This window comes from Oryx dammah, unplaced genomic scaffold, assembly GCF_014754425.2.
Source record: "Oryx dammah isolate SB20612 unplaced genomic scaffold, SCBI_Odam_1.1 HiC_scaffold_13, whole genome shotgun sequence".
NCBI classification, from domain to species: domain Eukaryota; kingdom Metazoa; phylum Chordata; class Mammalia; order Artiodactyla; family Bovidae; genus Oryx; species Oryx dammah.
Window position 1 is genome coordinate 18,760,211 of NW_024070197.1, and position 27,580 is coordinate 18,787,790.

Sequence of the window (27,580 nt, forward strand, 5' to 3'; positions counted from 1 at the left end):
AGATCCCAGGAAGTCAATATTGAGAATTAGGGTCCTTTATTGGGGGATGTCGGCAGAGAACATAGGAGACAGGAACAAGTCTTAAGGGCTTGAGAGTGGGCTTGGAGTAGAGAAGCCCATCCTGGTCCTCAGGCCTGTACAGAAGCTGTCAGGGGGTACCCAGGGGTATGGTGAAGGAGAGGTAGTCCCCAAGGGCGCCCCAACGTGGCCGGTAGATCTGGAAGATAGAGATCCAGGTGGAGAGTACAATCACCCATAAGAAGAAGCCCACAGCTGAGCGCCAGACATCTGTAAGAGGGAACAGGAAGGGAAAGGTTGTCCTCCACCTGCTCTGTGGTCTCCCTGAGACCGGCCCTCTCTTCTCTTCCAGAGGTCCAGGATTCTTGACTCTCCGTCATCCCCTCCCACCAAGGCTTCTTGAGTCCCCCTCCTTACACTTGATGGCCTCCCTTCATCTGTGCCCTGGACTCACAGCCTTTGATTTGGCTCTGCTCCGTGTATGCCGGGACAATGAAGGCCTCTCGGAAGAACCAGAAAATGTTGACCAACCAGAGAAAAGGCAGGAAGGCAAACCCACCTAAAGAGAAGAAAAAAGACTGGGACATGAAGAAATGAGGATCCTCCCAAAACCCACCTGTTGAAAGGTCCAGTAGGAAGATCCTCTCCCACAACCTAAGTGAAATGGATATCTCTGCTATCAGGGACTCAGAAATCCTGGCTCCTCCCTAGGAGTCAAGAATCCTAGTCCTCAACCACGTCTTTGTCAGAACCAGGAGTCCAGCCCCCGCAACATTTCTCTTTTGGGACCCAGAAATTGAGGTCCCAGTCTCCTCCTTCAGCAAGACTCAGGCCCTTCCTCTCTTGGGACCAAAGAATCGGCGTCCCCAACCACTTCATCCTCTGGACCCAAGAACCCAGGCCCCCAGACCCTCTTCCATCAGGCGCTCTAGTCCCGCCCCGTCTCTTCGGGTACTCTAGGATACCGGCCCTTACCCAGGTAGTACTTCCGGCAGAGGTTCAACTTCTCCTCGTTGGACACCCGCTCCAAGTTCATAGTTGCGCTGGGGCCGGGTCTTCGAGGGTCTGGGGCAAGATCCAAGTCCTGACCCTAAGTGACAGATCCAAGGATCACAAACAACCACGCCCCTATTAGGACAAAAGGGAGAGAAACTGAAGGGTGGATTTTCTGGAAGAAGGGCACCCCTGCCCCCACCAGCAAGCTGACTGGGGTGAGACGCTCTTACGTTTATTTGGGTGCGGAAACGACCCCCGACTCACCAGTGGAGTCTTAACTTCCTCCGGTCTGGGCCCCTTTGCCACTTTCAACCACGGACTTTTGCGCGAGATGCCCCAAGTTTCTCTGGAGATTGTAGTTTTTTCGATGAGGCAACGCCGCGCGCATGCCCCTTCAGGCAACTCCACTGGGTGAACCTGTGCGGAGAGTGCGAGCCTGCATCACGCAAGCGCACTAGGGAGTTTCCAGTGCGGAGGCAGCGAACTACACTTCCCAATGCTTTTAAGCAACGGAAATGACGTAAATAGCAGACAGAGTTGGAGGGTTTGGGTAAAAATGGCTGAATATTTAGCATCGATATTCGGGACTGAGAAGGACAAGTGAGAATGGGTGCAGGGAGTGGCCCCTTCGGGGGGCCGGGGACGGGGCACTTGGCCACCTGGTGGCTGGGCGGCGTGGATCGGTGTTTCTGGGGTGTCCAGCTCCCTGGCCCTCGGTTCACCTCTGTCTTTGCACCTCTTCCAGGGTTAACTGCTCTTTTTACTTTAAGATCGGGGCCTGCCGGCACGGGGACCGGTGCTCCCGGCTTCACAATAAACCGACTTTCAGCCAGGTGAGACCGGGCGCGGATCCTGGGGGGTTAACGCCTCCTGGCCATTCCTCTTCTGTTGTCCATCATCACGAGGTCCCGCCTTTTCCGGATTTCTAGGGCCCACCCTATAGCCCGGTTTTTCCCTTGTCGGACCTCTACAGGTTCCTCCCCCAACCTTCAGGCTCTTCTCCCAGGGACTTGGCCACGCCCTCGTACGTACAGACCACACCCCTGGGCTATCCCTCACTGCTAGATACCCTCTCTTCTGGTTCTCTGAGGGGCAAGCGTTGCTGAGACACGCAAGATGTTTATGCTTTTTTCCTCTGTTGCGAGGTCTCACCCGCAACCTTCATATCCCACCCCTTAGCATATAACCCCGCCCTCTGAACTCAGGCCCTGCCCCTTTTAAATTCTGTTCAGACCATAGTGCTGCTCAACCTGTATCGGAATCCACAGAACACCGCCCAAACCGCAGACGGATCGCACTGTGAGTAAGCGGCCAGTGTTGGGGGCAGGGCGGACAGCCCCCAGCAGGCCGCCCCCTGATTCCACCCTGCCCCCTCCTCCAGGTCACGTGAGCGACGTGGAGGTGCAAGAACACTATGATAACTTCTTCGAGGTGAGGGTTGGCGGGGGTGGGTTGAGTTTCCCGTGGGCCGGGAGCTCAGCTGATTTCCTCCTAATCTTCCACAGGAAGTGTTCACCGAACTGCAGGAGAAGTACGGGGAGATTGAAGAGATGAATGTGTGCGACAACCTGGGGGACCACCTCGTGGGCAATGTTTATGTCAAGGTGCCTGCTGTCCCCCCAGAGCCCAGAGGTGAAGGCATTTCAGTGCCTGAAAGTCACCAATGAAGCCTCACAGCTTGAGGTCCATCACTAAAAGCGGTCCAGCCCTTGAGCTGCTAGCTAATCCTCTGAAGATTTCTGAGTTTGATTGTTCACCCTGACTGACTTTTCCTCAGTTTCGGCGTGAGGAAGATGCAGAGCGGGCAGTGGTTGAGCTCAATAACCGCTGGTTCAACGGGCAAGCTGTGCATGCTGAGCTGTCTCCCGTCACCGATTTCCGGGAGTCGTGCTGTCGGCAGTATGAGATGGGGTATGGTAGTACAGCAGTGGGATGGGCACCTGGAGTCCCAGGCTTCTGTTGTGTGTTAACGGGGCTGTCAGTGACAGTGGCCTCATCCATCCATTCATCCATGTATTTATCCTTTACCCAGGGAATGTACCCGCGGTGGTTTCTGCAACTTCATGCACCTGCGACCCATTTCCCGCGACCTCAGGCGGCAGCTCTACGGGCGGGGACCCAGGCGCAGGTATTTCAGGACCAACCTGCCAAGACTTCTCATACCCCAAGCCCCCTGAACCCTGATGAATCTGATCCTATGCCCCAATAAGTGTCTCAGCCTTTTGTGCCCTAAGACTAGCCCTCAGCCCTATCTGAAGGTCAGCATCTAAGTCTCAACCCCTAAACCAGCCTGAACCCCAAACCCAAGTCCATCCTGGCTCTCCAGTCCTGAGATTAGTCCCTATGCACCTATCCTGAGGCCACCCCCAGGAACTATTTACTTCATCAACTGCCATGATTTGTCCCTGAGCAGGGAGGCTGAACTGGAAGATCTGCACATCATTCGCTATGGCTCTAACCCTCCTCTCTATGTCCCCAGGTCACCCCCAAGGTCCCATACTGGCCACCGTCCCCGAGAAAGAAATCGACGACGGTCTCCAGACCACCGGCATGGCCGTTTCTGAGACCCTGACCCCCTTGCCCTCCACCCTTGGCAGGCACAGATGTTCCTGGCCAGGACACCTCCTCAAAGTTCCCATAACTTCCCAGTGACATCTTCTCCAGACTCTGGGTCTCCATGATGTAACACCTTCAACACAGGGAACTTCTATTGCCCCTCCCCTAATAAAATTCTGTACTGAGGGTTTAGAGCTTTGTTGTTAGCTTAAGCCTGGCTGTAGGCTGGTTTCCTTCCACCCCCACATTTGGTGAAAAGGGGAAGTGGGGCTGGGCTCTGGCCACAACCTCAGCCAAGGAACTTCCAACAACAGGTGCAAAAGCAGAACACCCAGGGTCCCAGAAATCCCCAAGTGGGACTGGATAGGTGGGGCTGCCTTTGTGCTGGAAACTTCACATCTGGCTGATGACTCTCGAGGGAGATGCTTGGTTGCAGCAGGTTGGAGGACTCCTAATCTGGAGGAGATTGTGGTTAGGAGCTAAGGTAAGGTTGCTGGGCATTGGGTGGGAGTGTGTAGTGGGTGAGGATTGGGTCCCCCATGCCCACTGCCCAGCGATTGAAGTAGGTATTCTATGCCAGATACTGTTCTAAATGCTTTACTTTCAGTCATAGTTTTACTTCTCCAGTTACCCTATGAGACAGGTTACTATTATTATCCCATTTTACAGATGGGAAAACAGGGCAGGAAGATGGCAGAGACAGGTTATAAATCCAGGCAATCTGGCTGTAGAGTCCTCGCTCTAGTGATCTCAAGGCCTTATGGCTTCTCTGATAACCGGCCAGGAGTTGGACTAGGGGCTGGGGGATAGATTCTTGGCTTCTGAAGGGGACTGAGGATCCTATGCCTCCACATCCACTGCTTCCTTCTTCTGCCCCGGTTTCCTGGCAAGTGCGGCAGAAGCGCTGTGGCAGGAAGTCGTGTGGTCAGGGGCCCCCAGATTGCAGGCTCCGCCCGGATGGGGCCCCTACGCCTCCTCCGGACTGCTGTGCTGCTTCTGGCCCAGGCGGCGCCTTGGGAGGCCTCTCAGCACTGCGGCCGCCTGGAGTACTGGAACCCTGACAACCGGTGCTGCGGCAGCTGCCTGCAGCGCTTCGGGCCGCCCCCTTGCTCGGGTGAGGAGCGGGGAACTGGGCGTTTGTGTATGTTAGGGCGGAGTTAAAGGGTGATGGGGGCAGGGGGAGGGGCGAGGTCTGTGTGCTATGGCCTGTGAGACTTGCTTCGGGGTAGGGGCGGTGGGTTGTGCATAGATGAGTGAGGGAGCTAAGCCCTCGAAGAAAGGAGCCGTGTGGGTTAAGAGGGTCAAGGTGAAGGTGTGTTACCCATTAGGCGGGAACCGAGCAGTGAGGAAGAAGTGGGCGGGACAATTTAAGGGGCGGTGCCTGGGTAGAGAGGGTTGGGAGGCTGCTTGAGATAGTGTGGGGCGGGGTTAGAGGTGATAGGTCCGCTGATAGGTTGGGTGAGTACCATATAAGGGGCGGGGCCTGCAAGGATAGGGCATAGATGAAAGCGGGTAGCTAGCGCAGAGAAGGCCGGCTTGACAACAGCATGTGAGACTCTCTCCCACCAGACCTGGAGTTTTCGGAAAACTGCGGGCTGGATGATGCTGGCAATCACGTAATGCACCCCTTCCAAGAGTGTCCTCCTGGACAGTGCAATAGCAACAGCGCGGAGCTATGTAGCCTTTGTGGTGGCGGAGCAACGGCACCCATTCCCTCGGGGAGCCGCGGCGGAACTGGGCGGCTCTGCCGAGAGGTACTGCTTAGGTTTCAGAGCGCCTGGGCAGGGGTGCAGCTTAAGGGAGCGGGGCGAGAACTGGAGGCCTGACTTGGGATCGGATGGGTGGGGTCTTATTAAGGGAAGGGGAGTAGCTTAACTGAAGAGGGTAGGGGTGGGGCCATGGTATCTGGAGATGACTTGCCTGGGTTAAAGGAGTTGGGGGTTGCGGGGGGCGGGGGCTGGATCAGGCGGGGATGTGGACCCATTGAGGGAGGTAAGGATGAGAGGTTTGTGCTGAGGATTCACAAGTTGGGCATGCCTCGCACTTTATTCCAACCTCTTGTTTTCCAGAAGCCTGTCCCTAACAAGGAGCCCTGCCCACTGACTCCTGGAAAATCGAGCATCCTTAGCTCCCAGGAGCCCAGCTCACCTGCGATTCCCAGTGTTTCGTGGACTTCTGAGCACAAAGCCCCTCAGCAAGCTTGGCCGAGTTTGAGTTTTGCCCTATTCCTAGTGCTGGTTCTGCTCGTGACCTCAGCCGTAATCCTGCTTGCCCTGCAAAGGCACCACCGTCGCCTCAACCAAGGGAAAGCAGTCCAACACCCGTATCCTAGCTTGGTTTGCAGCGACCTTGACACCCACACCTGCTTCTTGCACTCGTCCTCTCCAGCCTCCCTGGAGACTTCAGAGGCAAGGGACTCATGGAAGGAGGTCTCTCTGTCTCCACTCCTAGGCAAGGGTTAGTTGAGGATACACCCAAGGATGGGGAGGTGGACTGGAAGCTTGTACTCCCCCTGCCTCACCCCTCACTTTGTCTCCCAGAGATGCCAAGCCTGGAGTCACAGCCCCTCTCTCGCCTCCTGGATGAGCTGGAGGTGCTGGAGGAGCTGATCCTGTTGCTGGATCCTGAGCCTGGGCCAGGTGGAAGGATGGCCTGTGGCACCACTCGACACCTGGCTGCAAGATACGGACTGCCTGCAGCCTGGTCCACTTTTGCCTACTCACTGCGGCCCAGTCGCTCACCTCTGAGGGCTCTGATTGAGACGGTGGTGGCACGGGAGCCCTCTGCCTCTCTGGGCCAGCTTGGCACACACCTGGCCCAGATAGGGAGGGCAGATGCACTGCAGGTGCTGTCCAAACTTGGCTCATCAGGGGCTTGCCTGGCCTAGTATTCAATAAAGTTTCTATTGAAGTGCTGCTGTCTCTGGGCCTCATTAAGAGCCCTCTTAAAACAGTATGAATTAGGAATTCCTGGCAGCACAGTAGTTCCAACTCTGCATTTCCACTACAAGGGGACTGGGTTTGATTTCCCATCAGGAAACTAGGATCTTGCATGCCGCTCCCCACCCCCAAAGCCTTAATTGGGCAAAATCCCAACAGACATCCTGATTCCCCTTCTAATCCCACCCCCACGGAATGGGCCAATCCCACCTTACAAGACCAGCTGTGGGTTACCTCTGGGCAACCAGGGTCCCCTCAGAAAAGGTCCTGCTCCCCCTGGGAGAGTTCATCTACAAGGACTTAGTTCAATTCTAACCCAGAACAGGTATTATATTTAGCTCTGAGCCTTTAAAGACCCCACAATTCTAGTTCTGAACCATGCCCTCTTACCTACCTGTTCAGGCTGACGGGTTTCCCTGGCTCAGGATAGGTGTGGGGCACAGAGAAACAAGAGGTCCTACCTGTCCCCTGCACCATACAAATGGAAGACCACCTCTCCAAACATTGACAGACTTTATTGTGGGGGGGTTCCCACCTGGATCCCACCCCCTTAAATAAAAAAGTGCATAGAAAAGAAGGGATTTAGAAACTTTTGTACAATATCTACATCCTGGGCCCCCAGGGCAAGAAGGGGGCGATTGCTGGGTGGGCTGGAGGGGTGGAGGCAGGGCCCTCGCCACCTGCATGCCCACATCCACCCTGAACAGGAGGGTGGAGGTGAGATGCTCTGGGAGGGACGAGGGAGCCCCCAAGCTAGGGGCAAGATGGCAGCAGGGGGCGTGGCAGGCAGCCACTGCTTCAGTTAAGGAAGCGACGGCAGCGCTTGGCGCCACAGTTGCAGGGCAGCTTGTTGCTGGCATCCTCGATGGGGAACTTGTAGTCATAGGTGAGCTCCTCACCCCGCAGGATGCGGCGCAGGGCGAAGATGACGATGTGCTTCTGGCCCTCCACGTGGATGACGCGAGAGAAGCAGTTGGGCTCACACGAGTGGTTGATGAAGCGGGCGGCATTGCCGTGCATGGTGGCGTCCACCACGTCAAAGTCATCCATGCGGAACATGTAGCACCCAATGCCCTACAGGGACGGGGGGGCGTCAGAGGCTCTGTTCCCACGGGCCGCCCTGTTTCAGCTGCCTCATTCCCGTGGCCCGGCAGAGCCTACCTTCCCATCATAGAACTTCTCCCGCTTGTCAGTCAGCACAGAGCGAATGACAATACCAGAGTACTCAATGACCATCTCGCCAGCATCGATGTTGCGCTTACAGAACAGGCCCCGCCCGTGGATGGCAGATCTGCAGGGTAAGATGGGCAAGGGGGAGGTCAGGGGGACAGAACCAAAGCAGCCCCTGACCCGGGCACCTGCCTGTCCACCCAACGGGCATCCTCCCCACAACCCCACAAACCTGTAGACACCCACAGCCTCTTTGGATGTCTTCTTGAGGTGGCGAAAACGCATGGCCATGGGCAGCTCCAGACTGGTGGCACGTCTGGTGGGGAATGGCAGTGTCACACAGGCTGGCACCCAGAAATGACTTCTCTTGCCCTGATTACCCTCTTTTGGGCCCTTCCAGACCACTCCCAGCACCCTGGCCTGCCCCCCATACCTGGTTGACCTGAGCTGCACCTCATCCTCTTCCTCATCACAGGTGGCCCCCTCAGGAAGCACCCGGTGCTGGGAGGCCAGGAAGTTGAACATGTCAAAGGTGCACTTGCTGCAGGTGGAAGGGAGGAAAGGAGGGAGGTTCGTAGCCATTCTCTCAGGAAGATGCTACCCATCTATTCTTTGGCCTGGGCCTGCTGCTGGTGGGGCAGGAAGAATACTGCTACTACTGAAGACACAGCAAAAGGGAAGAGACGGGGTTCATTCTTCTGATGTGGTCTCCAGAAACAACTTCTGGAGTAGCCTAGTGTCTTCTCAGACTTCAGTTTCCAATCTGTGCAGACTAAATTTCCACCCTTGAGAACTCCTCTAGGGCTACCCGGACCCAGGCACCACACCCCAGACCTCTCACCGGAGATAGACCTCAGCGCGGGCTGCCCCATGGGGGTTCAGGGGTGGCTCCTCCTGGCCCTCTCCCTGCTGGTGGTAGCGGAACTTGTAGTGCTGGCAGCGCTGAGCCCCGGGCAGCTGCTCTGCCAGGAAGATGACAGCATCGTGGTGGATGCCCAGGAGCCTTGCCCCACTCATTCCTGGGGAAGAGTCGACGGTGAGGACACACTGGTCATGTCGGAGGCCCATCCTGTCTACTGGGAGTCATCCCAGCTCCCAGCATCCCTGTGGACCCCCCTCAGTTACCACTGAAGGAGAGATGTCTGAGCCGGGCATGCCCTCGGGCCTCTTGCACCTTCTCAATCAGAGTTCTCCATGCCCCTGGGGAGAGGGCAGGGCCAGAGCTGTCAGGATAATGTTCTATGGAACATCTCCCCTCCCTGTCAACACTATCCCCAACTCACCTTCCAAGCTCTCTGCCTCCACGCTGAACCCATCCTCACTGCTGATCTCGAAACGCAGGTGTGGGCCAGCCCGTTTAGGGGCCTGGTTCTCTTTGTCCTCTGGGGATGGAGGCTCTTCCTCGGAGCTTGAAGCCTCACCTGGTCCCAGGGAGCAGATGAGAGTTGGGGAGGGTCACCCTTCCTTGACTCAAACGTCCCTGGCTCCCCTCTGCCTTCCCTTCCTCCTCGGGTACAAGCACAGTTACTAGATTTAATGGCCTTCCTCTTGCAATATTTGCCCAATAATCCTACAGAATGGACATTATTTCTTCTAAAGGGCCTACAGTCCCTTTTCTGTAGAATGTGTTCACAGCTCACTCAAACTCAGTCTATCACAAATGCCCATCTACTCCTCATTCTTCTGAATCTTACACAAAACTTAAAATACTGGAGAACTATTTTTGCACGTGTGTTTTTTAAAGTGGGCCTCCCTGGTGGCTGTGGTAAAGAACTGCCTGCCAAGCAGGAGACACGTGTTCGATCCCTGGGTTGGGATGATCCTCTGGAGAAGAAAACGGCAACCCACTCCAGTATTCTTGTCTGGAAAATCCCATGGACACAGGAGCCTGCTGGAGTACAGTCCATGGGGTCACAAAAGAGGTAGACATGACTTATTGACTAAACAACAATTTTTTTACGTGCACCGCATTTCTGTAAAGATTACCAATATAGTATTATAAAAAGCCCATACTCACAGAATCAAGTATATGTACACTATGAGGGACTTCTCAAGGGCTAAAGAATTTAAAGCTAGAACAGAGAGGCCTAGCTAACATAGGTGATGTGGATGTGAGAAAGAGGAGAGTCAAGGACAACTCCAGGTGTGGAGTCTAAACAACTGGAAGGATACAATGGCCACTGACTGAGGCAGTAAAGGTAAGGGAGAAACAAGTTTGTAGTGAAAGTCAAGAACTCAGTTTAGGACACACTGAGTCAGAGATCCCTCTTTGAAAACCTCCCCTTTCAACTTGTGGCAGAGATGGCAGGCGGGCAGCAGGACACAGGAGCCTGGCTAGCGATTTGGGAGCTATCAGAATTAGAGATGGGATTTAGAGCCAGGAAGATAGACAAGAGCACTCAGGAGTAAGTGGAGATAGAGAAGTCAAGGCCAGGGTGCTGGGACACACCAAAGTTGACAGGCTAGAACAAAGAGGCACAACCAGAGGTGAGGAGAGGGCTGGAAGCCAGGAAAGGACACACTTCAAGGAGGGAGGGATCCATGCACCAAATGATGCTATTGGCTGCAGGATGTGAACTGAGGCCCGACCACTGTACCTAAGATGAGTGGGATGGGGGCGAATGTTTTGAATGGAGCACGTTATAGGAGAGGCAGGACTCACACGGCCAAGCTTTCTTCCCACATAACTTCTTTGGGCCAACCTGCCCATATGCCCACCCTCTGGCCCTAAGCAAGATTAAACCTAACTCCTGCTGTGTGACCCACATCATCTCCAAGCCTCCAAGTGCTCCAGGGTCCTCCTCTGACTTCCGCCTTTCTCCACTCTCACTTCCATTCTGTTCCCTGAACATAACTACACAGACCAGTCTATAGACAGAGGCCTCGCCCAGGCACTCTCTCACTGGCTTTTCTCTCACAGCGCTCATTCTAAGCTGAAGTGCACTTGCTAATTACATGTCGGTTTCCTCTAGCAAAATGTGTCTGGTCCCTATGGGCAGGGACCTGTCTGTCACGGTCACTACCACCTCCTTACGCCGTCTCTGACCCCTGTAAGTAGTCTTTCAGCTAAACAGTCTCAGTCTACTTCATTCCACTTCCCTACTCAGCAGCTGAGCTCTACGTAATGGAGAAAATCCACACATCCCAACAGGACTGGGGCCACAAGAAATTCTGAGCCTCGGGCTGCTCAATTACCAGCTTACTTGGCTGAAGCCCACTCCCTCTCCCCCTGCCCTCCATGACCAGCAGAGCACTGCCCTTCCAGCTTCACTGAGTCCATCAGCCAGAACTGCTCCAAGTGCCCCATCCTGCATCCTGATGTCTCATTATCTCTGCAAGTACAGGCATAACTCGGAGATATTGCGGGTTCGGTTCCGGACCACCGCATTAGGGTAAATACTGAAATAAAGCAAGTCAACAAATCTTTTGGGTTTCCCAGGGCATATAAAAGTTATGTTTACACTACATTGTAGTCTCTTAAATGTGCAACAGCATTATGGCTAAAAAAACAATGTACATACCTTAATTATCGCTAAAATATGCTAACCATCATCTGAGCTTTCAGCAAGTTGTAATCTTCTTGCAATAGTAACAGCAAAGATCACTGATCACAGATCACCGTAACAGACAATGAAAAAGTTTGAAGTATTATGAAAATTACCAAAGTGTGATACAGAGACACAAAGTGAGCAAATACTGTTGGAAAAATGACGCTGATAAGACTTGCTCCATGCAGGGTTTCCACAAACCTTCAATTTGTAAAAAATGTGATAACTGAAGGGCAATAAAACGAGATATGCCTGTACACCTTTCTCGTGTCCTCCTGTCTCAGGGGTCTCCAATTCAAATCTGACTGCCACAGCTCCTCCCACCTCCTTTTCCATCCACGAGTCCCATTCAACTTCCTTCTTGCCTTTGCTTTCACAGCCCTCACACAAAACCCCCGTAAGTCTGTCCCACCCTCCTCCACCACCCAAGACTCTCAGCTGAGCTTTTTGGTGAGGTGCCTGGGCTTTATTCTGGCTTCCTCATCACCACTGTCTTCAGTTTTGGACTCTGACACATCATCTTCCCCACCCTGTGCTACCTGCACAGATAGTACACCTTTCCCAGACCCCATGTGCATGGTGGCCTCTGCGGCAGCTGGGATGGCTGACTACTGCCTTCCCTGAGCCTCTGGACACCACTCTCCTCTGACTTCCCTACTGCTCTTGCCCTTCCTCTGGGTCTCAAGTGGGCTGAACCCTTTCTGAATGATCCCCAGAACCCCATCTTTGGCTTTAGTAGGTACCTAACCTGGCACACAAAGTTCTGAAGCCCTTCCTTGGCCTTTTGGGGACACTGGACAGGCATGTGTTTATTTCTGCCACAGGCCACAAGCACCCCGCCTCAGGCTTGTATCCACCTTGAGTGTGCAATGTGCAACACCCAGGGAGCGTTTAAAGTGGACCAGTTGTGTATGTCAGTTACTCAGCTGAGACCAGAATGGGGGACGGAGGCAGTGAGAGGGAGAGGCTGGTCCCTACCTGAGTAGTGGTGCCACTGGGAATCAAGCAGCAGGTCAGGGGGACCATCAGGGGCCCGGGGAGGGCCACCTTCGGGAAGTGGCAGCAGAGGGGACCGGTCCTGGAGGGGCCTGTGAGAAGAGACCTGTCAGAAGGAGGAAAGGACAGCGGTACCAGAGCCCCCAGGGAAAGGAGGCTGGCCACTCACCTCGGGCTTTCCCCCGCAGTGGGCTCCCCAGGATCACCCACGTCAAGAACTCCACGCACGGTGGGCGTTTTCATCCTCACTCGGCTGAACCTGGGGTAGGGGCACCGTAAGAAGGCTGAGTGCCTTCCTCTGCCCACCTCTCTCCCACTCCACAGCCTGGCCACACTCACTTACCCACTGCCACAAGGCCCTGGACCCTGGGGGGGGTCCTCCAAGAACTCTCCATCTTCCTCCAGCCGGGGAGTCTTGCTTGGTGGAGGCGCTGGTGGAGAACGGCCAGAGAAGGTGGACACCCTTTTGACACGGATGGCCTGGCGGGGCGGGCTGGGGGGCCCACTGCTCAACACCAGCGTCAATGGAGGGGGAGGTGGGGGCGGGGCAGGGCGGACCACCCCCACCACTGGCAACACACCCAGCAGGGGTCCTGGGGGCAGAGTCCAGGAAGTGGGGGCTGTGGGGGGCATAGGAGGGGGCAGAGGCGGTGGCTTCACTGGGGGTGAGACAGGTTCACCCTCCCCTGCCATCTTTACAAACACCTGCCCCAGCTTGTTGACAAGGATGATCTTGGATGCGGCAGGTTTCGGGGGCTCAGGGGCAGGGCCCAGGCTCAATACCCGGACCCCCGGGGGTCCAGGGAGCCAGGCAAACGTCCGGGTGGGATCAGCTGGGTTAGGGGGCAGGCCCTGAGGGGGCTGGCTGCCGTTGGCCAGAGGAGGTGCTGGGGGGAGGGGCTCCTCTCTGGGTCCAGCACCCCCCTCCCCAGGACCCCCTAGGTTCTTCAACACAAAATCCACGATTTCTGACGGCAAGTCCTCGGGAGGTCGGGCCCTGTCCCCTGCAGCCCCGATGATCCCTGCCCGGCCTGCTCCTGGCCCTGAAGGAGGAGTCCCCTGGCCCCGAGGCTGCTGGACTGCCTCGGCCTCGCTGTCGGTGCCATCATCCACTCCGTCCAGCTGTTCAATGCGGGGGGTTCCGGGAAGGGCACCGGGGACCAGGGCAGGGCCGGACACCACAGTCACAGGGAAGTGGACGTAGCGGGGGGTGGGGCCGGCCTCCTCCTCTGAGCTGTCCCCCGGGCCCCCATGGCTGCTCCCCCCGGCCCCCGCAGCCACGATCTCTTCCTGGAAGGGCTCAGTCCCCAGCAGGCTGGCCGCAAAGTCCAGGTCAGCAGCACTCAGTCCTGACACCACCTCCATGTCCTCAAAGTCTGGGCCCAGGTCTTCAGGGGGTGGTGGAGGAGACGGGGCCCGGCTTGGGGGAGCCAGCTCCCCTGAGGTAGGTGTGAGGGCTCTAACGACTGAGGTAGGAGGGGGCACCCTGAGCTGAGGAGAGGTTCTGAGAGGGGGAGAGGCCCGCCGTGAAGGTGGCAGCCTGGAAGCCAGAGGGCTGGGGCGACGGGAACGTCTCGGGGGAGCTGGGAAGTCCGGGTCTCCCACTGTAGGGATGTGGTGGGTCAGAGAAGATGGACTTCCTGTAGGGGGAAGGGTCAGTGTCAGCCAGGAGTTCCTGCCTCACCCTGCCCCACCCCTCCCCAGGACTTCCAGGTACACACCAGGGGAGGGCAGGGGTCCAAAGGACACACCCCCCAAGGGCCTCCGGGATGGTGAGTAGTTGGGCACTTTGATTCGAGCCCCCGAGAAGGAGCGGGGGGCTGGAGGAGGGGCACTGCTTGGATCCAGCCGAGGTGGGGGGTCCGGGTTCTGAACGGGTGGGTGGTGCTCAGGAGCTCTAGGGATAAGGGCATCTGTATCTGGCGGGGGGTCCACATGATCTGGGGGATCTAGAGAGGCAAGAGAATGGGATCATGGGTGGCGGGGGCTCCTTGTGAAAGCCTCTGCTCACACATCTTTCATTCTTTTGAGGCACCCACACCTCCATCTGGCCCCTGACCTGGGCACAAGGTGCTTGCATTCCCAGTCATGACCCAGGTCTCAAACCTCTCTGACTTCTGCAAAACCTCCCCATACACCTGGCTCAGAGTCCCTTTGTGATCCCCCCCCCCACCCATCCTCTGCCATTTCCTCACTTCCTGGGTGCCTGCTGTTCCCTCCCAGATTCAGGCCCCACGCAGGGTACGGCCCTCCCTCCAGCACGGCCAGTCCTACCACTCTCTTCCTTGCGCTGCACACCCAGCCACATCAAAGGCACCCACCCCATCCTGGCACTTGTGGCGCCGCATGGCCTGGCTCCACCCAGTCTGTGCCCGCTGATCTCTGCTGCCTCCTTCCAATGCTCCCATGCTTCCAGCCAGGGTGGCTGTACCCTCTTTCCCCTCTCTCCATGTTGTGCTCCAACCCAGAACACACACCTTGCCCACAAGCATGATCCACGTCTCTCCCTCCCCCCACGGGGCCCACCAGGACCCCTCTCTCTAACAGTCCTTGAGCCCATTCTGTGCTTCCTGCCAACTGGCCCTAAGCGCTGGCGTGGAGGAGAGGGTATCAGTTTGGGAAATGAGCAGATCTAGGGTTAAATCCTGGCTTCACCACTATGCCCTTTCTAGGATGTACAAAGGAGCTTATCCTTTTTTTAAGGGGCTGCAGGGAGCATAACACAAGCACGGAGCCCCAAGTCAGGTGGCCATAAACGCTCCTTACATTTGTCCAGAAACTGCCACCCTCACAAGCAGTTAGTGTGCACCTGCCTCTCTTCTCACTTCCTGGCACGAAGTTAATCTTAAGCCACCACCACTTCCACACACAGAACAATGGCAAACATCCTGGGATTTCATTAGGGCACAGGAGAACAACGCTTGATGGGTAGCTGTTTGCGGAGGGCAGCACTCAGGGAAAAAATGCGTGAGCTCCAAGGCCATACCTGAGGAAGGGGCAGGACTGTGCACAATGGTCTGGTTCTCTTCTGCTGCCTCCAGGTGAACCGGCTCTTCCCTTGGCCCCCACGGCCGATACTCCAGGATCCGGCACCGATACCAGCAGCGCCGCCGAGCATCTACCGTGCTCCAGTACAGACGGGAGCACCTGGGGCAGGGGGAGGTGGGGGTGGGTGGCGCGTAGGACAAAAGGGTCAGGACAACTTGGGAAACAAGATCCAGCCTTGGAAGCCCCCAGCCCCACCAACGCCCCTTGGGTTGCTCACTGGTAGCCAATGGGGAAGAGCCGTCCCTCACAGTCTGAGAGGTCAGACAGAGTGCCCAAGGAGTCAATCCGGATGGAGCCTATGGTACAGGTGGGTGGGAGAGGTCAGGAGAGCGGGCCTAGGCAGGGTCAGGAAGATGAGGGGAGAGAGCAAGCTGCTTACCAATGAGTACATTGATGGCATCAGGTTCAAGCCCCGTCAAGAACTTTCGCTTGAAATTGATGCCCTCAAAGTCCACGTAGACTCGGCGGAGAACATCAAAACCGTCAGGGTTCACGATCTCCTGGGAGGTGGGTGGCAAATGGGGTTGCTGGATTGGTGAGGGGGTGAGGGGGATGTGAGGGAAGGCTTGCTCCAGAGACTGGTCAGTCAAGGGGCTTGACTAAAGGACTGGGGGCGGAGAGCAAGGGAACAAGGAAGAGACACTAAGAGGCAGCTGGGTGAGGCCCGAGGGGCTACGGGGCTCCCTGAGAGGAAGAGAGACAGCAGTGGGGCACTGTGTCCCCAAGGTGAGGGCCCACCTTGCCATCCAGCAGGTCTGTGTGCTTCTGGCAGAACACTTTCTTGTCATCCTGGAAGATGCAGTAGCTGGCCCGGGCGCACATGAAGTGGAAGTTGCTGAGGCAGGAGGAAAGGCAGCAGCCCACCGTGGCACCAGGCTTCAGGCAGAGTTCACAGCGCTATGGGCAGAAGGGGCTGCTAGGCGAGGAAGCAGGGCCTGACACCCAGCATCGCTGTCCTCAAAGACGCCCTTGGGCCCCTGCTGAGCCTAGCACCTCACAGAACAACAGCACGTTACTCCCCACCAGTGGCATCCAGGCCCAGGCACACGTCAAAACAAGCGCAGACTCCTTAAGAAAAATAACAGGAGCTGAGGTTTCCTCAAGCTGTTCTAACGTGGAGCCCGTATTACTTCACTGAACCCTCACACCTGCCCGCTGTGGCAGGTCTCTCTCATTCTACTTCCTGAGGGTGAGCTGGCAGCACCCCACAGAGGGGGGTTCCCACGCAGTACCTCACCTCACAGGGATGGAGTAAGAGGTCAATGCCACACAAGCCTAGTAACAGGAGATTATCTAACTTTTAGTCTCCGAGGCTTCAGGCCCACGTTAAGCGAGAGAGCACAAATAGGAAAAGACTTGCTTTCACTGCAGCACTAGAGTCCTGGACAGCCAAAAGAGGCACCAAGGACAAGCTGTGGCAGAGACCGCGAAACCAGAGCTGTCTCTACTGGAGTTGGGCCCCACCCCAGCCCCCGAGAACTGCCCCCTCTCCAGGCCCGCGCCCTCACCATCTGCCTCCCTCGAGCCACAGCAGCATGCACGTTCTTGAGGGAGCCGTCATTTTCTTCAAACACTTCAGCTGACCAAATGGCACAGTTGACATGTGTCCACTCATTCTGCCCAATGTACAGGAGCCGTCCCGCCTCCTGGGGGCAGAGTCATGGTGTGAGGGGAAGAGTCAGAGACCAGACTCTACAACCTGGGTCTTCATGCAGTAGCCCTCACCTTAGAGTCTGCATCCCCGTATTTGAGGCAGAGCGCACATTGACGGGGGTCCTCCAGGTGTGAGAAAGCAGCTGAATCCTTGCCCTGGAAAGCTGGTAGGGGTGTGGGAAGGACGGTCTAAGAATGAGGACCTGGAGCCTGGCCCACCGAGTGATCAGGCTTCTAGCCCCAACTGCCCAGTACCTGTTGAGGGATCGCCTGGAGGCTGCCCTGATTCTGGGGTCTCTGGTTCCTGCTGCCTCCACTGAGCGTAGACGTGGTCCAGGGATGGGGGCAACACCGCATTGGGAAGGACTCCGCTGTGGACAGGCAGGGTCAGCCTCTGACACATCTATCGAGGGGTGCTGGACTGGGGCCCACCCATAGTATCAACCTGATTATGCCATGACCCCCTCTGTCCTCTCTCTACGTGGAACTTCTCTCAGCCTTCCAAACAAGCCAGACCCTCTTGTGCCACCTTTGCCACATAAAATACTGTTCTCCATGCCCAGAATACCTCTCCTCCACTTTTCAGCTTAGATGTCATTTCTTTGGGAAGCCTCAGACCCGAGGCTCCTATGCAGGCACCTCCTCTGAGCTCCCACAGCCCCTGGGCCTCCCCTTCAAAGCCTTAACTGTCCAGGTTATCAGTGTCTGCCCAACCCCCCAAACATGGCTTGCCCACTGCTGTCCCCAACACCACCTTGCATAATGTACAGCCGAAGTAAGAATTAACCACACAATACGAGTCTCTGCTCATCTAGACCACTGGGGACTCTCATCCTGGTCCCACCGCCCTCCAAGACCCTAACCCTGGCTCCTTGTCTATTCTCAATCCAGCTGGACCCTGGATTCCCAGGCGCCCCTGCCTTTGCCTTCTCTTCCTGGTTCCCCTCCTGCTACCCAGCCTTGCTCACTTGGGCAGCCGGGTACTCCGTCGCCAGTACTTGGGGTCGTGGGCGTCGAACCAGCCGAACGCAGACTCTAGCAGCTGGGGAGCAGGTTGACAAGATGAGAAAAACTGTCTTCCCCAGGAGAGGTGGTGGGGGCAGGAACCCACTCTCTCCTCCCTGCTACCATGCAAGTCACCCTCAGGGTAGCCCCCAAAGAGCTCACCTTCAGTAGGAGCCCCTTGGTCTGGCCTCCAGCCCGGCGCTCCAGCATCTCTCCTTCTTCAGAGTGCCTCATCAGGATGCCCACCACGTCCTCCATGAAGCTGTGCTGTAAGGCGGTTTGTCAGGACCCGAGCCCCCACCCCAATCCTCTCCCCCAGGCATGCAGCGGCTCCTCAGTGTCCCACTCACCACAGACTTGTAGTGGCCCTCCTCGAAGCGCCGGCTCACAGCGTGCAGGTCGCAGGGCCCTGGGTGCAGCTGCTGTCCTTCCTGCCCACACTGCAAAGAGGGGAAGTCAGCAGGGCTCGTGCTGGGCCAGGCCCCTCCCGTCCAGTCATCCGGGCCCGCAGACCTGGGCGCACAGCAGCAGTGGGCCTGCCACCTTGGAGCTCAGCAGGCCCTGAAGCACCTGGCGCAGGCCCCCTTGTAGGGCCCCACTCAGGGCCTCTCGCCAGCGAGGGTGTGTGGCCCCAGCACACGGCCCACAGGTGTACAGCACCGAGTCTGGCAGCCCTGAAAGGATCTCGTAGTCTTCATCTAGAACAGCCAGAGCAGGAAAGGGAAAAATGGTTTCAGTGACGTGGAAGTTCTCAGACCGGCCCAGGTCACTAAGAACATTTCGCTGTCTCCTGAGAGCCTGCAGCAAAGGGCAGGGCAGGGCAAGGCTGAGGCCACGCCCCAGGCTTCCGCCCACTCACCTGAGAGCCCCTCACACTTGGCGTGCACCCAGTGGTCACACTGTGCACACTGCATCATCTTGCTCTCGTAGTCATTGTCTTCATAGCAGCGTGTGCAGATCGGGCAGTAGTTTCCTGGAGCAAGAAGAGAAGTCAGAGGAGTTGGTGCTATGAGCTACCCTCAGCAGCCTGGCATGGAGGCCGGCCAGCCCACGACTGCTGCACAAGCTGCCCTGTCCTGCCCCACCTGGGTCCCTACCACGCCTCAAAGGCTGGCTAAAGATAAGGATGCTCTCCTAACTCTGCAGCCCCAAGGCCTCACAACGCAAAGAGCCTTGCTAAACCTGCTGCTTGAGCCAACGAGGAAGCCCAGGTCTTCAGAGAGCTCAGTGGAGACTTAAAGTTCTAGGAGGTACTTCCGGGACCACCATGAGGGTGGGGTCCAAGCCCTCCACTCCCACTGTCCTCAGAGGGGCCGTGTCCCTCTCTTAAGTACTAGATGGGCTCCTACAAAAGAATACTCTGAATGGAAAGGAAAGCTCCAGAGAAGAGAGTGGAGAAATACTAGCAGAGAGAATCACTTCCAGCTGCTTGTCTAGGAACCTGGCCCACTCCCCGGTGGCCCCCGGGGCCCCGGTCCCCTGCCAGGTCCCCACCTTTCTCAAAGAGCTGGGTGCACCTGGGGCAGAGGCTGTAATCTCCCGACCACTCGACGTCCCAGTTCTTGCCTGGAGTCGCCCCACAGCTCTTACAGCGCACGCAGGCTGAGCAGATCTGGAGGGGCAGGGCAACGTTAGGGGGAGAACAGAGACACCAGGCTGGAGAAGTGTGAGGTGGGGAGGGGCAAAGAGGAGCGGGCAGGAGACAGATGCTGAAGGACGGGTAAGGGGAACAGGTGTGCGGGAGAGGTGAAGAGGAGGATGGAGAGGGAAAGAAGCAGGGCAGGAGAGAGATGAAGTGTGGAGACTGGCCGAGTGAGACGGAAGAGATGAGGCTACAGCAGGGGACTGTGAGCTGGGGACTACGGAATCCATGAGCCTGTAAAACCATTACATACACATTCTGCACAGAAATCTTGTCTGTACAAAATTTTTGAAGAGGACATGTGATGTTTATCAAACTCTTAAGAGGACCCCCACCCTCCCATCCCCAAGAGCCCTGGCCTAGAGCAATCCTGGGGTGGTGGCGGCATTAATTAGAGCTCCAAAGCCAGGGGAGGGGGCCTCATCTCTCACCCAGTGGCGCCGTTTGCGTGTGGCCCGGGTTGGGTAGCTGGGCCCCAGACAGGCTGGGTGGTAAGCATGGCGGCAGCGCTCACACTCCAGGAGGTGCTGCAGGGTATCGGAGAAAGACAGCAATGGCAAAACCTACTGGCTCAGAGACACCCCTCTCCTCCATGCCGCCACTGCCACGGCCCTTGTGCCCAAACCTTGGATCCCCGGCCTTTGCGCCCACAGACGTGGCAAAACTTGCAGCGGCGACAGCACCAAGTGTCATGATGTTGGGGCAGGGGTCGCTCGGCCTCCTCCAGGCAGAATGGGTGAAAAGGGTCACAGCAGACCTGGCAGAACACCAGCTGGGAGTGGGGAGAGTGAAGAGTGGGCAGAGTGAGGGCCCAGGAGGCCAGGGAAGGGGCCCTGTTTAAAGGCCAAACACCAGGCAGTCAGGGCTAATGGAGACTTGAGGGGAGAGGCATCCCACCTCATGCAGGCCTTTGCTGGCACACAGCAAGCACACCATGGGTGGTCCCCCTGGCACAGAGGTGAGTACGCTTAGGCCACCCATTAGCCACACATTCTCCAGGTCACAATCCTCCTGAGGGAAGAGAAGAGGCAGAATCAGAGAGCAGCCAGCAACACAGCAAGATCCAAACTTAAAGCCCAGGGTTCTCATTCGTAACCAACACGTTTCTTCCCACCACAGTCCCCACCACCCTACGCCATACCTTAAAATCCACACGAACCCGGTGCACGCCATCTGGAGACTTTTGTTTTCCAGTCCAGCCATTGGGAAAAGAGGCAAAAGGGCCAGGGGCCAAAGCATCCTGGAGAGGGACAGTGGTGCTAAGAGGGCTGCAGCCCCACCATTTACCAACTTCTCACTGCCCTCTCCCCAGCCTACGCCATCCCGCTTTTTGCCTAGATCCTACTTGGCCTTCCAGAGAGAGATGCCTGCTTCAGTCACTCAGAGCCTGTCCTCTGGCATGGACACGCTACAGCACTCAGGTGAGCCTGTGACCCTGACTTGCCAGGAAGCTCCCTGGATGGAGCCACGCCTCACACAGGGCTCAGGTTCTTGGTGTGGGGACTATGCTGACCTTGTCCAGGCGCCTTCGGGCCTTGAGCTGCAACACAGGCTGCAGGGTGGGTTTGCGGGGCCGACTCTGCTCCTCTGGTTCTGGCACTGGCAGCTCTAGGCAGGACACAGGAGTGGTGAGGTTCCCCCTCTTCTCTGTCCCATCTCCCCTCCTCGACCGCCCCCATGTGATTTCCAGATCCCCAGGCCTTTAACGAGCCCAGGTCCATGAGGATGACTTGAGCCTTGTTCAACAACCTACTGAAAACCTCCCGCACCCGTTCTCCCTGCCCACTAAAACCGCCCTTCTCTTCACTCAGTCACTCTCCTGGAGACTGACAGAGCCTTGGGTTGGTGAGTCCTAACCATTCCACACACAGGACTGATAGTGAAAGCAGCAAACAATTCCTACCATTTTCCCGGGGGGTCCGACGCCGAGGAGCAGGGGGACCCCCGGGCTCTGAGTCATCTGAGTCCTCGAAGATATCATAGGAGGGTCGCTGTTTGACGCAGCGCCGGGCTGACTTTCGCTGCAGTAGGAAGGAGTCCTGCTCCTCGGGCCCCGGGGGGGCCACCACCTCCTCCCGGGGCCCCCCAGCTCCCGCCCCCCGGCGTGGGCCTGGAGGACCAGGGGAGGCCTCAGGAGATTCATCGGAATCCCAGGGCAACAGCGTCTTCACTATCGTCCGGCCTGTGGGAACAGGGGACTCAGTAAGATCTGAGCTCAGCCAAGGACATGGACACTAGGATGGAGAAAAGCCAGAAAAAAGCGGGGCAGAAGAGAACAAGTACAGAAGATACAGAAGTGCACGATGGGAAAAACGACAAAGGCGGTGGACTGCAAAGACAAAGGGAGGAGAGCAGAGAAAGACATGGTTTCCTTTATACCATGCATCTCAGTAAGACTGTGTAAAGAAATGCTTCTCAAGCCTCGTTACCTTTTTTGGCCAGCCGTTCCATCTTCCGAGCCTCTATCTTGTCACACTTCCGGTATCTGGGGAGGGGAGCAGCACGTCACCAGGGTAGGGGACTGGTGGTCTGGGGGAAGAGAGGAAGCTCTCCACAAGGATGCCAATCCCACTGCTCTGCTGGGGCAGGAGGCCTGGGTGACTGACAACCACGGGTGGGAACGGAGCCTGCGCCCCAGCTACTCACACACAGCACTGCTTCTTGGTGTTGGGGCCCCCAAACTTGGGCTTGTCCAGGCAGTTGACACAGGAGCCACAGTCCTGCACACGCAGGCAGCCCCGACAGTGTCCACACCGTGCCATCCGCATCTTCTTGCCGTGATGGGAGGGCAGTGAGCGCCGAGGTGCGTGTGCCAGGGTCCCTCCAGACCCTGCAGGCTCTGAGTCTCCCCCGGGCCCCGCTGACTCCACCTTTCCCGGCTGGGACTGGGATGGGACGCTCTCAGTCTCAGATGCTGACGACGTATCTAGTTCAGTGGAGAGGTGGGAGTGGAGCCACAAAGCACAGGAGTTCTGCCTCGGTCCCCTGGCCTCCCCAAGATCCCATTCAACTTCCCCACCATGCTCAGGCTCCAGGTGCTCCCAAGTCCGCTCTAAGATCTAGCATTCCAACCCACTTGCCACCTGACCCAAAGCACCCTACTCAGTTGCCATTCTCCCAGGCTGATTCCTTCACTCACCCCCCAATGTGGCACAGCTGTCAAAACTTCCCCACAACACACCCGCCCCTACCCTCCGCGTTGAGGTCCTGCCGATCCCGGAGAGGGAGAGCGCTGAGGCGGGGGACGTCTTCGGGCACCATGGCCCGGGCCTGACCCAGGGCCACAGCAGCATGACGGCAGACGTGTTTGATGCGGGGTCCTTGCACAGGGGACTCAGGGCCCTGGGGGAGGAAAAACCAGGAAGAGCTGTGGGGAGCTGCCCCTCATACTCCCTCTGCCAGTCTTACCCAGAGGGCCTTCTTCCCGCTCCATACCGATGGTCTCTCCCTCTTAGCTTCCACTAGCTCATCTTCCGACTTGACAGAGCCTCTGTCTGGGATCTGCTTGACAGTCCCCACAACCTCCTCCATCTGCCCTCCAGGGCTGGGCTGCTGGGGGAATAAACAGGGTCAGAGGCTGGGGAGCGAGGACAAATGGGGCCGAGGAAGGAAGCCAAGAAGCTGGGGGACAGGGCGAAGGCTGGCTTGGAGGTTTCCCTGCAATGCTAGAAGGTGTCCTAAGAGCCAGGAGGTAAAGGGACTGCAGAGAATTGAACCTGAGTGACTGGGCGCAGGGGCCTGGCCAAAGCACCATGCTCACCGGCATCAAAGACGCCACTTTCTGCTGCTGCTGCTGGTCAATCTTGATTAGCTGCACCTTGGCTCTCTTGAGGAGACTGAACATTTTCTCCTCCACACCAGACAGTGGTAAGGACCCCAGGCCTGCAATCCGGGCCTTTTCCAGTGGTGGCGCCTGCTGTGGCGGTGGCTGCAGCTGTACCTGGGGCTGCAGTAGTGACTGCTGTGGTGGTAGTGCTGGGGGCAGCAGCTGGGTTTGCAAGGCCTGGAGGGGCTGCTGCAGCTGAGCGTGAGGCTGCTGCCCACTGCTTGGAGCTGGAGCCCCAGGGGAGGGCATCTCAGCCTTAACAGGAGTGGCGACCACAGGGGCAAATCGAGGCAAGCTGAGGTGGTTCGTGCGGCCCACTGCCCGCGGCTCAGGCTCAGCTGGAGAGTCATCGGCAGGAGGAGGCTCTGGCTCAGGGGCTTCAGGGGCCCCAAGAGGAGGAGTAGTAAGCACCGATTCGTAGATCTTCAGGTGGGCTTCACTTGGGGTAAATTGAGGGGCCCGAAGGAGCAGGGGCCTCCGGGAAGGAATTACAGGGGCAGGAAGTGGCGGTGGGGCCGGTGGAGGAGCAGGGGGAGGAGGGGGCAGTTCCCGGGTCAGTGAGGTCCAGCGAAATGTAGGTTCCCTTAGGATGGACCGTCTCTTCTCAGGGAGTGGGACTGGGGTAGATGGAGGAGTTGGGGCACGGGGTGGAGAGGGGGCTGGTGCTGGTTCCTGGGGGGCCAGTGGGGAGGTGGCCATGGGAGGCCGTAGAGTAGGTGAGACCTCCACCTTTGGGGGCTTGGGGGGGTCTTCATCCATAAATCGCCGGGGTGTCTTGATGACACGGGAAGAGCGGGCACTCACCACAGGCATAATAAACTGTCGGATGTTCTTCAGAAAGGTGGTACTTTTGGGGGCCACAGTGGGGCTGTCTTCCAGAGGGCCTCCTGTGGCGGTGCTGGGGACTGGAGTGGGAGGAGAGGTACCCTCTGGCCCTGCCCGAGCAGCTTCCCGCTCTGCCCGCTGGCTGGGAGTTAGGGGAGGCCGGCCCCTCTTTCGCGAGCATGTAGCTGGGACCACGGGAGGAGGGGACTCTTCCTGCTCCTCAGGGGCACGAGGAGGTGGAGGTGATGGTGGGGGTGGAGGAGAGACAGGTGGGGGTGGAGGGCAAAGTGGGGACGGAGGAGATGCTGAAAGGGGTGGCAGGGATGGAGGAGGTGGAGGGGCTGGAGGAGTCAGGGGTGGTGATGGCAGCTTTGCCTCTTCCTTTTCCTCGGCTAGCACCATTGCTTCCTCAGCTACAGCTCTCTCTTCCTCATCTTCCTCTTCTTTCTCCTCCTCTCCCTCCTCCTCCAGCTTCTGCTCCTTCCTCCAGCAGGGGCCCTCTCCTTGCCCAGATCCAGCTCTTCCCTGGGGGGCATCCTGCCAGCTTTCCTCATGCTGATCTTGACCCTGACCTGATTCAAGTCCCAAGGACAACTGTCCCATCTTCATTTTTTTGGCCTTTGAAACAAACTTGATCACGAGGGGGAGCCGGCCTCGGCCTCGGCCCCTGCCACCACGGCCTCCTCGCCCAGACTGTCCTCCACGCTTGGGGGTCCCAGGGCCTGGGCCGGGCCCCTCCTTGCACTTCCAGCTGCCAGTTCGGTGTTTTACTGGAACAACAGGAGGTGGGGGCTCAGGTTTGGGGATTGTCACAGCTGCTTCTGCCACCACTACTGCTTGTTGCTTCTTCCTGCAGGGGCCTGCTGGCCGTCCTGGGGGCCGTCCCCGAGACCGACGGGGGGTGGAGGACTCACATGCCCGGCTCCGGGGGGCTGGGGGTGCCTGGGCCCGCCGGAGAAGTTCAGTCAGTGCCTGCACCATCCGTTCTGTGCCCTCCTCACCCCGTTTCCGGGCAGGAGTCTTTGGGGGTGTAGGAGCCACATCTGCTAGGCGAGGAGGCGGAAGGGGGGTCGTCTTATGCTTGCGGCCCCGACCTCGGGGGGCTCGACCTAAAAGGAGAATACGTGTGGGGAGATGGGTCAAGCTGGCCCTGCAGACAGAGGAAGACTCCAGGAGTACAGGGACTCTGACTTGTCTGCTTCCCCCACAGCCCAGCCTAGCTGGGGCTTTGACACAGAACACACTCGGTAACTGATGGAGACTCTAGAGCAGGGCAGAGCTGACACGAAAAACAAGAGTAACATTCCTATTAAGCTACAGAGGTAGAGTTTCCCCGTCACTCACCTCGCTGGGACCGGAGCGCAGAGCGCAGGGAACTGGGGGCCACATCTTCATCTGAATGAAAACCCTGAAACTCCTGATTTAGGGGACCAGGGGTGGAGGGGAGAAACAGCAGTCAGTGCCAAAGCCCTTGTTTAGCCTGAGACTCAGGTATTGAGGAATATCCCCAGCTTCCCCCTTAACGTATCTCTATTTACAAATGAACTAAAAAGACTAGAAGGTGAAGGGGGAAAATACACAATCTCTTCCTAGGGATGGAGACAGAACGTATTTTGAAATTGCATCCCCAGTTTCAGGCCACACCAGCACAAGTCATCAGTGGTCCACTGGCTCAAAGGGAACAGAAAAGGGTCTAAGTCAGACAGCAGCCACTACCCTAATATTCTCTCATCCTCCAACTCAGAAAAAAGTAGAAACTCTGTCTATACCCTCTCAAGCTGTTTCTCTCTGAATGAAAAACGGGAATTGGGGCACCCAAGTGGGGTGTGCATGTGTGTGTATTAAGTAGTTTATCATATTATGACCTGCTGTGAGCACTCAGGAGGCTACAAACCGTCCTAAGCAGTACAACCCACACCTTGAGCCCTTTCCGAGAGACTGGTGATAAATCCTGAATTGAACTCAGACCTGCTGGAGTGCCCAGTCTCACCTACGTCCCAGGTCTCTTGCACCTCTGCCCCCAAGAAGAAGCCCTCCACCATTCTCCCCTCTCTCCACTTTAGTCGGAAGAACTGGGGCACTGGTGAAATGTGGTGTGTCGGAGCTTATAAGGCCGGGTGGGGCAGCTTGCAGGTCCACAGCCCAGGTCCACCGGCTAGCCTGCGTCCACTCAAGCCACGCTTCTGCTGTCAACCACCACTGGTTGGGCACGCAGTCCCATAGCCTCCCAGCCCAAATTTCTCCAGTCATGGCTCTGCCAACTACCAAGAAGGATCAGCCCAGGACACTTCTGCAGGACCTGCCTCGAGCCGAAGTGCTCAGCGGCAGCTCAGGCTTCTCTATCCACTTTCAGAGGCCTCTTCTACCGACAGCTCCGCACAGCCTATCTACCTTCTCCCCTGCCTATTTCCAGGGCCCTTTCCCTCCCCCAAAGCCCTGAGGACTCCGCTTCCCCACACCACCCCTCGGGGCCACCCAGACCCCTGGAAGCCCCCTGCCTCCGCCCCGCCCAGGGCTGGGGACGCCTCCGACTGTCTCACCTCATCGTCGGACTCCCCGTCACTGCTCTCCTCCTCCAGCAGGCAGCCCCGGCTCGGGCCCCAGCCCCGGCCCCGACCCCGGCCCCGGCCCCGCTGAATGCGCGGGCCGGCCCACAGGCGGCGGAGCCGGCGCAGGCCCCGGTGGAGTCCCAGCAAACGGAGCAGGGCCGTGTCCTCCCCGGGCTCGGCTCCGCCCGGCCCTGCCGCGCCGCCGCCGCGCCGCAGAGCTACCCGCACTCTTTCGGCCCCGTTGCCCCGTCCGCCGCGGCCCCCGCCCCCGCCGGAGCCCCGCGGCCGGCCCGGGAAACGGCCCCGCGCGGAGCCAGGCCCGGGGCAACTGCCGCCGCCCGCCGCCGCCGCCATCTTGGCACCGTGAGAGGGGCCGGGGAGGCGGGGGGAGGGGCGGCCCGTACGCAGGGCCGGGGGGAGGGGAGCAGAGGAGGGGCGGGGCGGCTTAGGCTCACGACAACAAGCAGCGCCGCCGCGGGGCCGACACGAGCCGAGGGCTGGGCCGGCCGCGCGGGGCACCACGGGAGCGGGAGTCCGAGGCCGGCCGGCTGGTCACCCTTAGACCGCACCTAAAGAGCCTAGATCCCGCGTCGCGGCGGGAGAGGGCGAGGCGCAAGGGTCTCCGGGAAATGTAGTTCGAGCGCCTCGCTCCTTCCGCCGCGAGCTAGGGCCTCGAGAACTGGGACCATGGGAGCCTGACCCGGCCCAGAAAGCCATCTCCTGGGCCGCCGGGAGATGTGGTTCTCGCCCCAGACTCCTCCCATTGTTCTTGTCGAGGCCAGCGGCCCGCGTGAACTACCACTCCCAGA

The 27,580-nt window shown here is 57.9% G+C and overlaps 4 protein-coding genes across 7 annotated transcripts; 2 read left to right on the forward strand and 2 right to left on the reverse strand.

Moving 5' to 3' along the window:
* Positions 1–19: 19 nt before the first annotated feature.
* PSENEN (presenilin enhancer, gamma-secretase subunit) lies at positions 20–1,456 on the reverse strand. Of its 2 annotated transcripts, none has more exons than XM_040253099.1 (4): positions 1,279–1,456; positions 994–1,146; positions 473–577; positions 20–288 (listed from the first exon to the last, which is right to left on the reverse strand). In XM_040253099.1, the coding sequence occupies exons 2-4, from the start codon at positions 1,052–1,054 to the stop codon at positions 149–151; spliced, it is 306 nt and encodes a 101-aa protein (XP_040109033.1). In that variant the 5' UTR covers positions 1,055–1,146; positions 1,279–1,456; the 3' UTR covers positions 20–148. The 2 variants fall into 2 exon arrangements, with proteins under 2 accessions (XP_040109033.1, XP_040109034.1); XM_040253100.1 differs by having other exon boundaries at positions 994–1,108; positions 1,279–1,428.
* Positions 1,457–1,462: 6 nt separating this feature from the next.
* Positions 1,463–3,782, forward strand: U2AF1L4 (U2 small nuclear RNA auxiliary factor 1 like 4). 2 transcript variants are annotated; one of them, XM_040253055.1, is made up of 9 exons: positions 1,486–1,614; positions 1,760–1,847; positions 1,988–2,038; positions 2,247–2,313; positions 2,396–2,445; positions 2,520–2,618; positions 2,792–2,925; positions 3,047–3,142; positions 3,494–3,782. In XM_040253055.1, the coding sequence occupies exons 1-9, from the start codon at positions 1,511–1,513 to the stop codon at positions 3,576–3,578; spliced, it is 774 nt and encodes a 257-aa protein (XP_040108989.1). In that variant the 5' UTR covers positions 1,486–1,510; the 3' UTR covers positions 3,579–3,782. The 2 variants fall into 2 exon arrangements, with proteins under 2 accessions (XP_040108990.1, XP_040108989.1); XM_040253056.1 differs by lacking the exon at positions 1,988–2,038 and having other exon boundaries at positions 1,463–1,614.
* On the forward strand, positions 2,526–6,482 carry IGFLR1 (IGF like family receptor 1). Its single transcript, XM_040253021.1, has 8 exons — positions 2,526–2,618; positions 2,792–2,925; positions 3,047–3,142; positions 3,494–4,054; positions 4,462–4,684; positions 5,140–5,324; positions 5,640–6,027; positions 6,111–6,482. Exons 4-8 carry the CDS (start codon positions 3,977–3,979, stop codon positions 6,455–6,457), a joined length of 1,221 nt encoding a protein of 406 aa, XP_040108955.1. The 5' UTR covers positions 2,526–2,618; positions 2,792–2,925; positions 3,047–3,142; positions 3,494–3,976; the 3' UTR covers positions 6,458–6,482.
* Positions 6,483–7,005: 523 nt separating this feature from the next.
* KMT2B (lysine methyltransferase 2B) lies at positions 7,006–27,125 on the reverse strand. 2 transcript variants are annotated; one of them, XM_040252899.1, is made up of 37 exons: positions 26,763–27,125; positions 25,567–25,639; positions 23,332–25,331; positions 23,007–23,120; positions 22,763–22,913; positions 22,218–22,497; positions 22,001–22,056; positions 21,475–21,753; positions 21,085–21,179; positions 20,713–20,811; positions 20,469–20,582; positions 20,197–20,343; positions 20,003–20,098; positions 19,424–19,541; positions 18,789–18,902; positions 18,443–18,627; positions 18,280–18,369; positions 18,092–18,196; positions 17,893–17,966; positions 17,180–17,295; positions 16,997–17,088; positions 16,780–16,917; positions 16,010–16,168; positions 15,651–15,771; positions 15,489–15,567; positions 15,210–15,370; positions 13,945–14,172; positions 12,567–13,863; positions 12,393–12,482; positions 12,206–12,315; positions 8,963–9,100; positions 8,805–8,879; positions 8,521–8,698; positions 8,113–8,220; positions 7,912–7,995; positions 7,671–7,800; positions 7,006–7,583 (listed from the first exon to the last, which is right to left on the reverse strand). In XM_040252899.1, exons 1-37 carry the CDS (start codon positions 27,123–27,125, stop codon positions 7,308–7,310), a joined length of 8,133 nt encoding a protein of 2,710 aa, XP_040108833.1. In that variant the 3' UTR covers positions 7,006–7,307. The 2 variants fall into 2 exon arrangements, with proteins under 2 accessions (XP_040108833.1, XP_040108834.1); XM_040252900.1 differs by lacking the exons at positions 7,006–7,583; positions 7,671–7,800; positions 7,912–7,995; ... (1 more) ...; positions 8,521–8,698; positions 8,805–8,879 and having other exon boundaries at positions 9,007–11,078.
* Between the last annotated feature and the right edge of the window lie 455 nt (positions 27,126–27,580).

Excerpts from the sequence above, each read along its gene's own strand:
- U2AF1L4 (XM_040253055.1), top strand. The coding sequence starts at position 1,511 with ATGCTTTTAAGCAACGGAAATGACGTAAATAGCAGACAGAGTTGGAGG. Across the intron at positions 2,926-3,046 it reads TGTCGGCAGTATGAGATGGG|GGAATGTACCCGCGGTGGTT; the intron begins GTATGGTAGTAC and ends TCCTTTACCCAG. Across the intron at positions 3,143-3,493 it reads GGGCGGGGACCCAGGCGCAG|GTCACCCCCAAGGTCCCATA; the intron begins GTATTTCAGGAC and ends CTATGTCCCCAG.
- PSENEN (XM_040253099.1), bottom strand. The coding sequence starts at position 1,054 with ATGAACTTGGAGCGGGTGTCCAACGAGGAGAAGTTGAACCTCTGCCGG. Across the intron at positions 578-993 it reads CTGCCGGAAGTACTACCTGG|GTGGGTTTGCCTTCCTGCCT; the intron begins GTAAGGGCCGGT and ends TCTTCTCTTTAG. Across the intron at positions 289-472 it reads GCAGAGCCAAATCAAAGGCT|ATGTCTGGCGCTCAGCTGTG; the intron begins GTGAGTCCAGGG and ends TCCCTCTTACAG.
- IGFLR1 (XM_040253021.1), top strand. The coding sequence starts at position 3,977 with ATGACTCTCGAGGGAGATGCTTGGTTGCAGCAGGTTGGAGGACTCCTA. Across the intron at positions 5,325-5,639 it reads CTGGGCGGCTCTGCCGAGAG|AAGCCTGTCCCTAACAAGGA; the intron begins GTACTGCTTAGG and ends CTTGTTTTCCAG. Across the intron at positions 6,028-6,110 it reads GTCTCCACTCCTAGGCAAGG|AGATGCCAAGCCTGGAGTCA; the intron begins GTTAGTTGAGGA and ends TTTGTCTCCCAG.
- KMT2B (XM_040252899.1), bottom strand. The coding sequence starts at position 27,125 with ATGGCGGCGGCGGCGGGCGGCGGCAGTTGCCCCGGGCCTGGCTCCGCG. Across the intron at positions 25,640-26,762 it reads ACGGGGAGTCCGACGATGAG|GAGTTTCAGGGTTTTCATTC; the intron begins GTGAGACAGTCG and ends CCCCTAAATCAG. Across the intron at positions 17,089-17,179 it reads TCCAGGCGATCCCTCAACAG|CTTTCCAGGGCAAGGATTCA; the intron begins GTACTGGGCAGT and ends CACCCCTACCAG.